Below are 16,533 nucleotides of genomic sequence, written 5' to 3'. Positions count from 1 at the left end.
AATCTTAGATGGCACCAGAACCGCAAAGATTTCGTGCAGAACTGTTTCTAGGAACACTATTGCTGGAAATGTGATGTTGATGTCAAAGCATCGACAAAAAAAAAAAGGATAGGATGACTGTGGCAACACACTAATGACTTACCTGCATATAAAGCCGTTGTGATTTAACACCAGTAAACTCGTTTTTCTTCTTCCAGTACTGGCAACCGCATAATGATGACAAAGAAGGAACCCCCCCCAGGCTGAGGGAAGAGAGCAGCCCACCCTGGTCCCCGTGGGGAGGCAGCCCTCCAGCGGCAGCAGGCCCTAACTCCCGCTGCATCTTCTAATTTAAAACTAAACTCGGGATTTGCAATAGCAAAGTCTTCAAACATTCAGGGTCATGAATTCATTGCATGTAAACGTGATGCATATCCGATCCCAAACGTGGAATTGTTACTGCTTCTGTTAATTAGGTTTCTCCTGCATCTCAAAGCCTTGAACTCACCCATAAAAATCATTAACCCAAAGACGTCTGTTAGGACATCCTTTAAACACAAGATAAAAATAATTCTGTAAGAATCCTGTGTGGTCACAGTTACTCACATCGAACTTTCCAGCCTGCTGATTTGAACGGTGTCATGGGCTTCCAGGAGGAGCAAGACCAGACTCTGGACCACTCCTGAGCAGCCCCCTTGGCCGCCTATCTCCAGTCATGACTGTGCAGCCAGTGCTTATGAGTCACCCCGCTGCCGCCCCAGCTTCTGGGACTCAGCCTCCCTGTCCTAGCTCTCCTGCTGCCCCTCCAGTTAGATTTCTACCCTTGAAGTTAGATTTCCGATCACTACATTAAAATAGTAATTTCTGCTGTGTTTTTTTCAGGACATGCCATAAGACCACGATGAAGCAAGGATCTCAGATGTGTCGGTGTTTATTTCAGTTTTGTAAATTACATCCTTTCCAAATAATCTTAAATTCATAGCTTGTTATTTGCATTCAAAGGGCATTGTGATAACTTGTTTGTATTTTCACTGCTTTGATTACTTTTAAATATTGCTCTTCCCCAAAGGCATCTCATTCCTAATAGAGCCATGCTTGCAGCAAAACTGTTTGGATGAGACATCCTGCTAAAATAGTCCGATGTGGACAGAAGTCTTTAGAAGGCGATGCACCCGTGTCCTGGTTCCGGCGGAGACAGGGTTCGTTCTCCCCAGGCTCCGGCAGGGACACAGGTATTCCATTCCATGTGAGCCATGCCCAGTCTGGAACCGGGAAGTCACCGCTTGGGAGTGGGCTGGGGCGTCCCGGATCCGGCCGGTGAGCGATGGTACTGTCATCGTGTTTGTCGTTTTCCTCTATCCGTGTTATTGCCATTGTTTTCCTGTTCCCTTTGCTGTTCTGTTAAACCGCCTTTGTCTCAACCCACGAGTTTTGCCTTTTTCTTCCGATTCTCGCCCCATGGCGGTGGGGGGGAGCTTGAGAGAGCGGCCGCGTGGTTCTTTGTTGCCGTCTGAGGCTAAACCACGACAACCTGCTACTCGCATTGTCTTAAAACATCAACAAAATAGGTGCCTGCGCTCGTAGTCCCATCAGAGAGACTATTTCTTCCTGGTTTGAACACTGGCTGCGAGAAAATGATTTCACTGAAATGTCCGCCTGTCGAGGGGGATGCAGCCCTGCAAATAACCAAGCCTTCGCAGAGGGCTCTGCACGCACCGTGTATTTGTGCCACGTAAGCAAGAGGCAGCGAACCCACGGCCTTGGGCTGCTGCCGGGAAGCAGGAGGTAACACTGATCCCAGGCAGGCGCTGGAGGGATGCCGTGCCTGTCTCCAGGACCTCCTTGCAGATGCAGTGGGATCTGGAGGCAGTTATTCCAGCGTCAGGGTTGTTAACCCTTGCAGAGACTGAACACGTCGGAAGCCATTGATTCATCAAAACCAAGGAACTTCTCTTGCTCACGACCTGGTAAGACACTTCTTTTTTTAGAGCAGTGGGAAGCTAATGTTACCTGAAATAAAAGCCCTCGAAACCAAAAGTACTTTAGAGAGGAGATATTGCTTTATTCAACGTCGGGTGCTAGGGCAAGACCCCACGAATCTAGCACACCTTACTGGGGATATTCACCCATTATTTATACACAAAATAGTCTCATAATTCCGCCTACCTAATACATAACTCCACCTAGGTTTACATATTCATTAGGATGACCAAATAATCTTTTTGCACATGCCTATCAAGTTTTGCCGTGTCAGCAAAACACTTCTGCGCAAGCGTGAGTGTCTCAGTGGTCGTTTGGGTAAGGAGACCCTTCCTCACATTATCCTTTTAAGGTATTGAGTCATCTCAGGACAGTAAAAGTTTACTGGAAGTTTGCCAACTTCTTGAAGATAGTAAGGATGCTCTTTGAAGTAGCCATAACTCTGTCCTAATTGGTATAGGAGTGCATACTTGACGTATAGAAGAACCTCGAAGTGATCAACTACTTCTTGTTATTCCATTCTTGGTGATTAACTACTTCTGGTCGTCTCCTCATTATCACTATCTGTAACATCAGCTCAGTGACTACCTATTTTTTTACGCAGTAAGGTGGTCAGTAATTACCCATTTTCTCACACGGGAAGAAGGTTAGTAAGAAACAATCATTTTAGAAACAAAGCAGGGACCTGTCTTTGGTAAGAGTAATTAAATAAAAGCGCAATCGCCACCAGACTCTGAAACCAACAGTCGGGCTGAGCTCGAGCGCTAGCAAGAGAGATGCAGGCAGCCCAGCAGCGATAAGCCTACCAAAGCCCCGGGAAATTTTATGAGATGGCTTTGCTGCTCTGAACTTCTGCGTGCACTTACTTAAAATCAGGCTGCCTTCCTGCGTCCCGCCTGCATGAGCTCAGTTCTGTGTCTGACCTCCACTTGCAACAACATTTTGGCTCTGGATGGAGTGATTCCATCTCTTCCAGGAGTTGGAAACGAGCTGCCTGAGAAAATCCACGTCAACGGGCAAAAACATCTACAAGCGGCAGACGCCGAGGAATGGGGGGCAGGCCTGGTCGACTCAGGGAAACTCCCGAGTACGTAAAGGTTTGTTAAAGGTAAAATTGAGTGCTCAGAACGCAACGCTGATTGCGCAGCTTCCCAACAACTCCAGCCCAACGTACCTGCCCTGAACCACAACGAGAAGCAGACGCGGTTGCGTTTACTTCGTCTGCTGCATGTCCTCCGCTCTGTCTGCGGGGACAGCTGCAGGATGCTCAGCCTGCTCTTGTGCGATGGGAGCACAGCTCCGACACCACATGACACGAGATTCGTTTTACAAACGGGTTGTCATCGGGCCATAACAATTCAGCCAATTAACCTGTTCAAGCTTAATTAGGACAAACGCCTGGAAAGTCCATAAAAGGAAAGCTGAGGTGGGCATACACTTGCTCTGTAAAGGCCACGGCCGCAGAAACACACAGCACAGCCCTGCTGGAGTCGTTAGCCAGGGCACTGCTGCCTCCGGCCCCTTGAGATTCATCCCTCCGCATGTGTGTGGTGCCGATTCACACCCACCGATGCCTGGTTTTTAGCAGAAGGTTAGTTACTGCCCTTAATTAAAGTTATCCTCACTGAAGGAAGGGCAAAGCTGTCAGGCCAAAGGAACCGGTAACACAAAAGACTAATTCTGTCTTCTTTTTCGTGTTATAAACCCAAAGACAGAGGGCAGCATAGGACTAGTACACGTGCAGGCATTAGGAGAGAGGAAAAAAGGAAAATCCGTACTTACCAGGTATCCGGAGCTTCTGAGGCCACTTGGCCCAGTAACACATACCCCAGCCTCAGGCAAAATCAATGGGATTTGGAAACATGCTCGAGTATTTTGCCAAAGTAGTACTTACAAATGAATCCCAGCATCACAGTCTCATCAGGATGGACACCTGAATTTCAAACTTCAAGGTTGAAAAACTTGAAACACCACATTTTGATGTCTTCCCTCAAAAGGTGGGAATGAGGTGAGGACAGTGACAAGTTCGTGCTGTCGAGTATTTCAAGAAATGCAACCGCTTACCAAGGGAGATGCGCGGCACAATCACCAATCGCACGGCCACGTCAACCCTCACCTCCAAGCAGAGCTGCGCTTGCCTGGACTGCTCGTGCGACTGTGCGTGAGCAGAGCACAGAGGAGGCTGAGACGTCTCAGCAAAGCCAGACATTCCCCCTGCCCAGGCAGCTTGGTTTTAATTTCATCTTGACAATTTTGACCAACATCTCTCTCATCTAAAGAACCTGAAGACAAGCAAGTCAAACCTCCTATTTTAATTTTATATTTGTATACACACAGACACACGCACCGCCACACGCACAGCAACTCATCCTCAATACAGAAGGCAAACAAACAAAAGTTCGGTGGCACGATTTCTTTGGACAGATTTTTTTTTTAATGTTGTATCGCAGATGTGATTTTTGTCTTTTTCAAGGACTATAAAAGGCAGGTACTTGTAATTCACAGAAGCCTCAGAGTGTGGATTCAGTGCTGAAGTCAAACACATCAGTCTTCTCCCCTCAATTATTCACACATCTTTTCCCACTGGAGACTCCATTTTGCCGAAGGTTTGGCATCCTCATTCCTCCCTGGGGCCCTAAGACATTGTGCCTCTCCCGCGCCCAGGCCACTGCTGTGTGCCAGCACGTGAAGAGCCGCTGTGAGAGGGAGGACTGGCACGTCCCTCCCCATGGGACAAGGACCGGTTCACAGATTTCAGACCAATGTTCCACGTTCAGGAAACCTGACGGTTAGTTCTTTAGGATGTCCTCACTGGGAATTGCAGTTTTATTTACACTCTAAGATGATGAGTAAAGTGGGGTGAAAAAAACAAAAAGCCCAACCCTGTATGATAACAGCTGAAATAGAAATCCCACCGAAATGACCCAGAACTGCAAGGACAGGGTGGCTGGCAGCTGAACAGACGGGCAGCGGTTTGACCAGCGTGCCACAACTTATGCGCTGCCCCGAGACCTGATGACAGGAGACCATGATTGCCGCGGAGACCAGCTTCAGGGCAGGTAAGACTGCGCTGGGGAAGGGATCTGCAATGAAAAGGGCCGACGAAAAGCTCTTTTTGGGGCTTTTGGAAGCCGGCAAAAGCCCTTGGCCTGTGCTGAGGACTGTCAGCTGGTGGGTGGGCTGCTGAGTGAGCCTGGGGGTGGAGACAGCACCTCCCCCGGTTGATCAAGCCACCAGGTTATAAGAAGCCTCCGGGAGGGACTAGTCCCTGGCCACAGAGTGAGCAATCAGTGTTCACCCCAACTGACCGTCGAGTCACAAGGTGTCACTTGCGTGTAGAGATCCAGCCGTGGTTGCTACCCGGTCGAAGGCTGCTGTTAAAAAAAGTGGGGACACGCAGACAGAGGCCCCGCACAAACATATGGGCGTCCAGGCCTCTGGCTGCAGAGAGTGCCGGAGCCTGGCACTCGCCATGGAGGGCAGCGGAGACAACACCTGTGTCGGATGTGAACAGGTAAATGATCTGCTCATTCTGGTGGCTGAGCTGAAGGAAGAAGTGGAAAGGTTGAGGAGTATCAGGGAATGTGAGAGGGAGAGTGACTGGTGGACCCCCTCCCTGAAAGGGAAGAGGCTGAGGCCCCACTCAGATCAGAGGGCCCCCTCCCCTCTCGTCACCAGGCAGTAGGAGGGGATCACAGAGAAGAGGGGGAATGGAAACAGGTCCCTGCTCGGGGAAACAGGCAAATCCCCTCCCACCTTCCCGGTTGCCCCTGCAGAACAGGTATGAAGCCCTGCAGGAGGAACTGGCTGTTGGAGGGGAGGACGATACACCCAGGCCAGAAATGTCAGAAAAACCAAGTCACCATGGACCCAGCATCACAACTGGCTCCAAAAGGAAAAGCAGACGGGCCATTGTTGTGGGTGACTCTCTACTGAGGGGGGTGGAGGGGCCACTATGCCATCCAGACCCACTTCGCAGGGAAGTCTGCTGCCTCCCTGGGGCACGGGTCAGGGATGAGTTGGACAAACTTCCGGCCCTAGTGAGCTCCTCTGACTATTACCCCCTCTTAGTATTTCAGGTGGGTGGTGATGAAGTGGGTAGAAGGAACCCAAAATCGATTAAGAGATTTTAGAGCCTTGTGGCGGCAGCTTAAAGGATCAGGAACGCAAGTTGTGTTCTCCTCTATCCCTTCAGTGGCAATCATGAATAAGGAAATTAACAGGAAGAGGCAAAAGGTCAACTTGTGGCTCCAGGACCGCTGTTATCGGCAGGGCTTTGGGTTCTTTGATCACAGGCTGCTGTATGAGTCACCTGACCTGCTGGTGGCAGGTGGGACGCACCTGTCCCAGAAGGGGAAAAGAATTTTGGGGCAGGAGTTAGCAAGGCTCATTGACAGGGCTTTAAACTAGATAGGAGGGAGGAAGGGGAGATAACTGGGCCTGTCAGGAATAAATCCAAGGGAAGCACGCCAGGGCTTGAAGGATGGTTGAGTAGCGAGGACTCTCACTCTGCCATTTCATTTGAGAGAAGGGACAGACATTTAGAAATCATGGAAGCACCTGAGAGGGAACTGGTGGGAAATGGGGCCCACACTCACAAAAAGGTGTTGGAATCGTTAGCACATCTGAAGTGTGCCGCGATTGAGAGACGGGACGCTGCTTGATGCAAGCAAAATGTCAGTTTATTAGACGCGTCGGAAAGCCTTTTGTACAGCTACTTAACAGCTACATAAATTCTATCATTTCTGATTGGCTTAGCTCTAAATGTTTCATTACAATAATCCCTCCTACTTGCGGTTTCGCTACATGCTAGAAGCTACAGTTTTGCTATGTGCTAGAAGCTACAGTTATAACTTGTTGCTTAACTCCCTACTTCTTCAAGGTTATTTGTCTCGGATCTGCAAGGCCAGCTGTTCCCTGACTCCTCAGAGTTATTTGTCTCAGGTCTGCAAGGTCGGCATGCCCTCGAGTTTCTTGCATACTTGTACTTTTACGCTGGCAGACGCGACATCTCCCCCCTTTTTGTTTCTTTAAAGGCAGAACTGAGGCGCGGGTTTAGAGGTCATCATACTCAGTGAGCTGGACAGAACTAACACTATCGTAAATCTTCGGAATATCGCCGTTTTGAATAAACCATGTATGTCGAACAACTTTAGTCACCATAGACCTGACACAGGAAAGAGCGCAGCTTAGAATCGAAAGGCCTACCAATATAATAACTAATATGAGTACAGCAGATTGTACCAGGCTCCTAAGCCAGCCCTTTAGCCCAAACCAATCACCCAAAGCACCCAATCCGAAGAAGTCTGTATCAGATTGCACCTTTTGTGAATGCGCGAGGAGTTGTGTAATTCGCTTACGTATCGAAGAAGAGTGGTCCTCTAAGTCCATGCAGCACATTCCGTCAAAATCCTCACAGCCATGTCCGTGGGCCAGTAGCAAGAAGTCAATAGCGGCTCTGTTTTGCAGGACTGCGTGTTGTACCGTAGACAAGTCTTCAGCCATCTCAGATAGTATGCGGCTGGTAGCATTTGCTTGCTCAACAACCCAACAGGCAATTGCATCTAAGTCTCTGTGGGCTCTCGCTGCTGCCACCCCAGGGGTAAATAGCGAGGCGAAAAAAACCTCCCAGCGATTCCATAGCTTAACATTATCGTCGCAAGTATTATCTAATGCTTGTGTTGTGTCACGAGTAAAACGTAACCGCTGTTTTGGGCTTGGATGATAGTGAGGAGTGCCAAGACTAAGCTGTCCAATAGTACACGGGCCTCCTCTAGGGTTGGAAGGGATCCCAGACCAAGCTCTATTTCCACAAATAAAAAAGAACCCCAAGGGGAGCCGCCTAGGGAGCATGGTACCGGGGGCTGAGTGAGTGGCGTCTCGAGCAATGCTCAAGCACCATTGTTGTTGCCAGAGGGTAGCATTACCAATAGGTGAGATGGCGGTCGGTGGAGAATCCTTTGCTAAGCGCCCCTCTTTTTGGGCCCCCGACCATGACCTAAGGCCAATAAACAAACAGTGAGAAGCATTAAGAGAATCTACTAAGTCAATTTCCTGCGGCTCGGGCCCTATTGGCAATTTATCATCCCAATTATCGTATTTTTCAAAAAGGTCCTTAAGATTTTTCCATGAAAAAGGAAACCTTCCAGAAATACTGTACTGCTTCCGTAAGGTTGTCATAGAGTTATTAAACAGGAAAAAGGTCGAGTTATTCAGTGGTAGCCCTACTAAGCAGGTGATGAAGGGCGAGCTGGGGGTAGCAAGACTGGCACAAAAGCTAGTTGTATTGAGCGACCTGGCCAGAGTAACCCAGACATTTTGACGGGGGTCAAAAAGGTGAGGGTGGTACCCTGGCAAAGGATTGGCATGTGTCCAGGCCGCACATATACAAAAAAGTGTTTACAGGATCAGGATCACGATGTTTGAAGGAATTTTTTCCCTTTTTTTTTTTTTTTTTTTTTGCAATGCTAAATTCTCACAATGCTAATTGCATATATTTCATATATTAGGCAACTGTCACACCATCTATTGGCCAATGTTACCCATCGCTACCATCTCTTACCACAGCGATAGCAGTCACATAAAACCCAAGGGTCACAATTACCACAGGTGACGCAATGAATATGTTCTACTGGAGTCTCTGCTCTATTGTCCATAAGAGCACTGCATCAATCCTCCGAATGTTCTCCGGTATGCTGTTCAGGGGAATGATCTAGCTGTGGATTGGTGTTGTGGCCGCCCGACTGTGGTAGGGGTTCACGGAAAGGTCGCACGCTCTTCGCTGGGATCCACCTGGGGCCTCGTTCTGTGGAAACACAAGCATAGCCTCTGCCCCATGTGACAAGGGGGTATGGCCCCAAGACCTTACCTGTCTCAGGGTCGCGGATCAGGACTGGAGCTTTTACGCTGGCTTCGAAAGAAGTGTTTGTGTTAAAGTGGCGAACGATCGGAGGGTTGTTATCTATTAAAGAACAATTTAAAAAGTTAAAAACATACAAGGCTTTCTGTAGACGTTCTTCAGGGGTGGCTGTCCCTACTCCCCCTTTCTGTTGCTGTAACAAGCGCTTTAAAGACTGATGAGAGCGTTCAATCAGGGACTGGCCCGTAGGGCAATGCGGGATCTCGGTGATGTGAGTGATCCCCCAAGAGATAAAAAAGGTTTTAAGTGCAGCTGAGATATAAGCAGGGCCATTGTCTGTTTTGATTTGTGCAGGGATGCCTAAGGTAGCAAAAGCACGCAGCCTTCTGATCCATCCTCGGATTCCGGCTAGCACCTGAGGCACAGCTGCCAAAGGCCATTGTGGAGGCCACTTCGCCTGTGAAATTACGGTAACATCGGCCCCTGTGTCAATAATCCCATTCAGGATTACTTGCTGAGTGCCGTGAATAAGAGTACATTGACAAAGCGGTCGCTTCTGGGAAATGGACTGTACCCAGAGAATCTGTGGATCCCCAGTAGATCCAAAACCTCCTTGTCTTTGCTGTGGAGGTGGGTGAGGCGAAAGAGAGCTTGCGTTCTGCGGGATCAATAGTAATTGTGCAATGCGGCTTCCTTTGGGTACTGTGCAAGGGGGAAATGGGGTCCGGGCCATGATTTTAATTTCCCCAACGGTATCCGCATCAATTACTCCAGGCAATACAAAAAGTCCAGCTAAGGTAACCGATGATCTCCCTAATAGTAGCCCTTGTGTTTTCGGGGGTAAAGGACCTGAAACATTAGTTGCTAATAAATGAACAGAGGAATCAAGCAGCGTTACTGCGTGTGAGGTTGCCAGGTCCAATCCGGCGCTACCGGCTGTTGCTGGGCGAAGACTTGTGGCGGGGTCACACCCATCTGCATGGCTCGATTCACCGGCGACGATACTTGTGTCTGTGCGCTTCGCTGCCCCGCGCTCCGCAAGCGGTTTCCCTGTATCGGCTGCCCTTGCAAATTATACTTAGAACGACATTGATTAGCATAATGACGCCCCTTCCTGCATCGGGGACAGATCCCAGGGGCTTGGGCTTTAGCTCCCCCATTAGAAGCGAGACAATTTCGTTTGATATGGCCTGGTTTACCACAACCGTAACAATTTCCTCCTCCAGACATGCCTCTCATAGCTGCGAAAGCAGCTGCCATCGCTTCAAATTTGTGGTCCACAGTACCAATACGATTACAAGCCTCCACCATTTCAACCAAAGATTTAAGTAATTTTTTACAGTCGGCGTTAGCATTTTCAACTGCTAATTTTAATAGCAAAATCTCTCGAGCTTCGGTATTATCTATTTGGCGTTCTAAAGCTTGCTTAAGTCTATCAATGAATTGCATGTACGGCTCCCGAGGTTCCTGCGTAATAGAGGTGAATGCCTTTTGAGGTTTACGGGAATCGGGTATTTTGAGTAAAGCCTTTTTTGCTTCTTCGCGGATCGCTTCCAGGGCCTCTCGTGGACAATCTCGAGCCTGTGCCGCTGGATCAGAGTGCTGACCCGTACCCATAAGGTGCTCCATGGTCAGTGCGGCAAGAGCAGCATTATTATGACCCACGTAGCTGGTGAGGAGAGTTTGAAGGCCCCCCCTCCAATGCGACTCCCAGAGGGAATACTGGGTAGGGGTTAATAACAGTTGCGCTAGCGATTTTAAATCATGGGGAGTCATAACGTACGCATCAAAGACAGAAGACAGCAGGCTCGCAAAATATGGGGAAGAGAGCCCGTGTTCTGTGACGGTACGGCGCAGCTCTTTAATCACCGGGAAGGACAAAGCCTCCCACTGCACTCCCCGGCCTTGATAAATAACAGGGGCGACTATCGTTCGCGCTATTTCCAAGTCACCTTCTTTTAAAGCTTGACGTTTAATATTCGCCCATGTATCATGAGGGTCAGGGGGGTACAAGTCAGGCTTTTTATCAGGATCAACGGGCCCCGGGTCAAGCGGCTCTTCCTCAGGAGGGTAGCCTGCGGCACAGACCTTTAAGGGTCCGGGCGACTTAGCGCGTCGCAGAGGTAGCGGAGGGGGAAGCAAAGGCTGAGCTGGTGGAGGTTCCCCCTTAGTATCTGGAGAGTCTTTATGGCCCCTTTCCTGTGCCTTAATAGCCTCAAAGATATTTCTCCACCACGGAAGCAAACGCTGAGCCTCGGCGTTCCCTGACGTCGCTGAGTCCCACAACTTTACCCCCACGTCGTCCCAAAGTTCCCGGGTAAAAATACTGGAGGCCGTAACAGTGGGGATCTTCATTTGTACCCACTTAAGCATAATCTTTAAGTCCTGCCCGGAAATATCTTTTTTATGTTTCCGGAGGAGCGTTTTCATAACTTCATATACGTCTCTCTCTGCGGGGGACATCTGATTCCCCATGTTTCCCACAGCTCACCTCTTAAATCCAGAGGGATTCCTGGCCAGTCCCTGCTTCCTTTCAGCAGCTCATTCAACGTTCCGTGGGACTCGCAGCAAGCCGCTCAGCTAGGCGGTTCACCAACCCATCACGTCGGGGTCACCAATTTGCCGCGATTGAGAGACGGGACGCTGCTTGATGCAAGCAAAATGTCAGTTTATTAGACGCATCGGAAAGCCTTTTGTACAGCTACTTAACAGTTACATAAATTCTATCATTTCTGATTGGCTTAGCTCTAAATGTTTCATTACAATAATCCCTCCTACTTGCGGTTTCCCTACATGCTAGAAGCTACAGTTTTGCTGTGTGCTAGAAGCTACAGTTATAACTTGTTGCTTAACTCCCTACTTCTTCAAGGTTATTTGTCTGGGATCTGCAAGGCCAGCTGTTCCCTGACTCCTCAGAGTTATTTGTCTCAGGTCTGCAAGGTCGGCATGCCCTCGAGTTTCTTGCATACTTGCACTTTTCCGCTGGCAGACCCGACAGAAGTGCATCTGTACCAATGCGCGCAGTATGCGGCAACAAACAGGGGGAGCTTGAAGCCATGATGCACCAGGAAAACTATGACATAGTGGCTATCACAGAAACGTGGTGGGATGCCTCACACGACTGGAGAGCCACAATCGATGGCTACAAGCTCTTCAGGAGGCACAGACAGGAAAGGAGAGGTGGAGGAGTGGCCCTGTGTATTAGAGAACGCTATGAGAGCTTGGAAATCAAGTATAGTGATGATGGGGTGGAGAGTGTTTGGATTAGGTTAAGGGCTGATAAAGCTGATATCGCTGTGGGAGTCTGCTATAGACCTCCCAACCAAAGCAGTGAGGCGGATGAAGCTTTCTATAAGCAGCTGGGGGAAATCTCGCAGTCACTTGCCGTTGTTCTGGTGGGGGACTTTAACCTCCCGGATATCTGCTGGGAATACAACACAGCAGAGAGGGAACAATCCAGGAGGTTCCTGGAGTGTGTGGAAGATAACTTCCTCACACAGCTGGTGAGTGAGCCGACGAGGGAAGGTGCCCTCCTGGACCTGCTTCTTGTGAACAGGGAAGAACTTGTAGGGGAAGTAAAGGTTGGTGGCCGTCTAGGGCACAATGATCATGAGATGATTGAATTTCTGATTCTTGGAGAAACAAGGAGAGGGATTAGTAAAACTGCCACCTTAGACTTCCGGAGGGCAAACTTTGACCTGTTCAGAAGACTGCTGGACAGAATCCCTTGGGAGGCTGCCCTGAAGGATATAGGAGCCCAGGAAGGCTGGACATACTTCAAGAGAGAAGTCTTAAAGGCGCAGGAGGAGGCTGTCTCTGTGTGCTGAAAAACAAGTAGGCGGGGAAGGAGACCGGCCTGGCTAAATAGGGACCTTTGGCTGGACCTCAAGAACAACAAGAGAGTCTATGACCTTTGGAAGAGGGGGCAGGTCTCTCATGAAGGTTATAAGGATATAGTGAAGCTATGCAGGGAGAGAATTAGGAAATCCAAAGCACAGCTAGAGCTCAACCTAGCTACAGCTGTTAAGGATAACAAAAAATGTTTCTATAAATTCATTAAGAACAAAAGGAGGATTAGGGAAAATCTCCCTCCCTTATTGGATGCAGAGGGAAACATAGTCACAAAGGAGGAGGAAAAGGCTGAGGTGCTCAATGCCTACTTTGCCTCAGTCTTTAGCAGTGGAACGAGCTGTTCCCTGGGCACCCAGCCTCGTGAGCTAGGAGACAGGGAGGGGAAGCTGAACGAGGTCATCACAACTAAAGAGAAAGTGATCAGTGACCTGCTACGCCGCTTGGATGCGCACAAGTCTATGGGACCGGATGGGTTACATCCAAGAGTGCTGAAAGAGTTGGCAGACATACTCGTCAAGCCACTTTCCATGATCTACCTGAAGTCATGGCTAACTGGGGAGGTCCCAATGGACTGGAGGGTAGCAAATGTAGCGCCCATCTACAAAAAAGGCAGAAAGGAGGATCCAGGAAACTATAGACCTGTCAGTCTGACCTCGGTAGCGGGGAAGGTCATGGAGCAGATCATCCTGAGTGCCATTACAAGTCATATAATGGACAAGCAGGGGATCAGGCCTAGTCAGCATGGGTTTATGAAAGGCAGGTCCTGCCTGACGGACCTGATCTCCTTCTATGACAAGATGACCCGATTATTGGATGAGGGAAAGGCTGTGGACATTGTCTACCTAGACTTTTGAAAAGCATTTGACACTGTCCCGCATAGAATTCTCATGGAAAAACTGGCGGCTCATGGCCTGGATGAGCATATGATCCGCTGGATCAAGCACTGGCTGGATGGGTGGTCCCAAAGAGTGATGGTCAGTGGAGTTAAATCCAGCTGGTGGCCAGTCACAAGTGATGTCCCTCAGGACTCAGTGTTGCGACCATTTCTGTTTAACATCTTTATTGATGACCTTGATAAGGACATAAACTGTATCATCAGCAAGTTTGCAGATGACACGAAGCTAGGCGGCAGTGTTGATCTACATGAGGATAGGGAGGCTCTACAGAAAGACTTGGATAGATTGGACCCATGGGCCAATGCTAATGGAATGTGCTTCAACAAGGCCAAGTGCCAGATCCTGCACTTGGGCCACAACAACCCCATGCATTGCTACAGGCTTGGGGAAGTGTGGCTGGAGAGCTGCCTGGCAGAAAAGGATCTGGGGGTTCTAATTGACAAGCGGCTGAACATGAGCCAGCAGTGCGCCCAGGTGGCCAAGAAAGCCAATGTCATCCTGGCTTGTATTAGAAATAGTGTGACCAGCAGAAGTAGGGAGGTGATTGTCCCCCTGTACTCAGCACAGGCGAGTGCAGAGGAGGGCAACGAAGCTGGTGAAGGGCCTGGAGAATAAATCTTATGAGGAGCGATTGAAGGAGCTGGGACTGTTTAGTTTGAGGAAGAGGAGGCTGAGGGGAGACCTCCTCACTCTCTACAACTACTTGAAAGGACATTGTAGAGAGGTTGGTGCTGGTCTCTTCTCACAGGTAATTAATGATAGAACAAGAGGGAATGGGTTCAAGCTGCAGCAGGGTAGGTTTAGGCTGGACATTAGGAAAAAATTCTTCACAGAAAGAGTGGTCAGACACTGGAATAGGCTGCCCAGGGAGGTGGTGGAGTCACCATCCCTGAATGTGTTTAAGACTCATTTAGATGTGGTGTTAGGGGATATGGTGTAAGGGAGAGCTTTGTAGAGTGGGGTTGATGGTTGGACTTGATGATCCCAAGGGTCTTTTCCAACCTAAATGATTCTATGATTCTATGGAAAGGGTGGTGGCGTTTGTTATTTATTGCAATACAGAAAGTCTGTGGAAGCCTCGCCGGGCGCAGCCAACAGTCTTCACTTCTGTGTGAACACAGATTTTGTGCACGAAGCGTTCAGACGGAGCTCTGCCCTTCTCTCACGGGCACCTCTAAGTCCCTACGGAGTGAATCAGGTGGAGAATGCTGATGTCTTCACTGATTGTGGCACTCACTGCAGTAAATACCTCTCCTCTTAGATTTTTTTTCCGTAATATCTTCTCCTGCTGCGGCGTCCATAAATTTTTGAAAGAACTCGCAATTGTAGGGGTTGTGGCGTTCTGAAAAGCTCACCTTCTGAAGCCGGGAAGCTCTGGGCACAGAAAGGAGATAGAAGATGGTTTTCACTGCAGCTTGGCGGTAAATGTAGGGGTTGGCTTTGTAATTAGTCTCATTTGGAGCAACGTGATGCCTAGAGCAGATGCAAACTTGGACAGTCTTCTGCGGAGTGGATTAGATAAAATACCTAATGTTTTTGTCTCTGCGTCTGCCTGCCTGGGGGGTTCTGAATGACATGTGTGTATTTTGTATTTATAAGAATAATAATTGCATGTCCTGAACAGAACACATGTGAGGAGGCTTTCTGTGCTGCTCAGAAGGGATCCCTGCTCATCCCTCTTCCCTGTGCCTCCGCTGAAGCCAGCGAGCACCCAACAACCTTCTTAGAACCAGCCAAAATTAATGGTCATCAATTACGGGAAATACCTTCAGGCTGATTGAGGCATTTGGGACAGACTTTAATGCTGTGAAAAGGTTCATTGACTGGGTGAGCTCTTCTGAAATTCCCACTAGCGCCCGAGTACTCGGCTGAATCACGAAAAACAGTGTGAAGAAAGAGGAGTAATGACTTGTTTGTAGGAACGTGGGCATCTTCCCACCTTGGGCTGCTGCTCCCACGTGTCGCACCATCACCCATTTGCCCGTATGTCCTATCAAGTGCTTGGCAATGGGTGCAGATTGTGGCATTTGCAACCAGAGCTATTGTTAGTGCGCGTAACCTGGGTCTGATTCTGGTTGTTTGACTCTGAAGTCGCTGGATTATGGAAAAGAGAAAAACAAGCAATAATCCACTGGTACTTTTTGGACAGGGCATAGCGATTTACAGCGGGTGTGATTAGGGAGAGGAGCCACAGCTTCACTTCCCAGCAAGGTATGGGCAAAGGCAGCACACAGTGAGGCTTGATAAGTAATTACTAGCTGATAAGTGGCTCCAACCAGCCTTAAAGTCAGCAGTTTTCCGATGTTAGCGTTTCTGTTAAGGAGTGATGCGCTTACGCAGTGCCAAGAATGGCAGGCGAAAAAAATTAAAACATAGTAGCAGGAAAAGCGTAGCTTGTAGGATCTGCAGAAATCCTGGTGCGTTTCATGGAATACGCTGCACGCCGAGTGAAACGGTTGGGTTTTTCCCGCGTGAGCCCAGTCCGGGGGAGGTTTGGTGTTTCTGCAGAGAAAAGTGGGCAAGTTGCATCTCAGGAGGCGGGAGGCTCAACGCTTGAAAACGTTTCCAGTACTACTTCTGTTTTGGTTGGGTTTTTTTTCTTTAAATTCTTGGCCGAAAGTGGTCTTCCTAGAGTGAGGTTATTTTTTCTTGCTTTGTTGGGATTGCACACTTGAAAAACATTCTGTGGGTGCCCGCATGGAAAATATTGGTGTATTGAGAATACCCCGTGTGTGCAGAAAGCACCTACGTATTCGAGAGGGGTGGCAAAGTAAAAGGAATCCTTTCTGAGCCGCGCTGCTGCTGCCAGGCACACAAAAAGAGATTCTCCTCTTCGCTCGAACCGCAAAACCACCTTTTTAGGAAAGGAAGTGACGGCGCAACCGGAGGTGCCGCGCAGCGCGGGTGGTGGGTTCTCCGAAGGCATCTCGCGCTGTCCCGTCGGTGCCGCGGTACGGGGATGTTACG

General features: G+C 49.0%; 2 protein-coding genes across 3 annotated transcripts in view; one reads left to right on the top strand and one right to left on the bottom strand.

Annotated features, from left to right (window-relative positions):
* Positions 1-4,951: 4,951 nt before the first annotated feature.
* Positions 4,952-16,533, top strand: part of LOC141743935 (A disintegrin and metalloproteinase with thrombospondin motifs 3-like) — a 33,483-nt gene continuing 21,901 nt past the window's right edge. The window contains 1 exon segment of the mRNA XM_074589015.1: positions 4,952-5,018. Within this exon segment, the coding sequence (XP_074445116.1) occupies positions 4,988-5,018 (31 nt within the window). The 5' untranslated portion in view covers positions 4,952-4,987.
* On the bottom strand, positions 6,624-11,505 carry LOC141743936 (endogenous retrovirus group K member 8 Gag polyprotein-like). 2 transcript variants are annotated; one of them, XR_012587278.1, is made up of 2 exons: positions 8,956-11,505; positions 6,624-8,764 (listed from the first exon to the last, which is right to left on the bottom strand). XR_012587278.1 is itself a non-coding variant. In XM_074589016.1 (2 exons), exons 1-2 carry the CDS (start codon positions 11,291-11,293, stop codon positions 8,917-8,919), a joined length of 1,581 nt encoding a protein of 526 aa, XP_074445117.1. In that variant the 5' UTR covers positions 11,294-11,505; the 3' UTR covers positions 6,624-8,916. The 2 variants fall into 2 exon arrangements, 1 of the variants encoding a protein (XP_074445117.1); XM_074589016.1 differs by having other exon boundaries at positions 6,624-8,920; positions 9,717-11,505.

The sequence above is a fragment of the Larus michahellis genome, chromosome 5, assembly GCF_964199755.1.
Source record: "Larus michahellis chromosome 5, bLarMic1.1, whole genome shotgun sequence".
Lineage (NCBI taxonomy): Eukaryota > Metazoa > Chordata > Aves > Charadriiformes > Laridae > Larus > Larus michahellis.
This window is presented reverse-complemented; position numbering and strand designations above follow the sequence as displayed.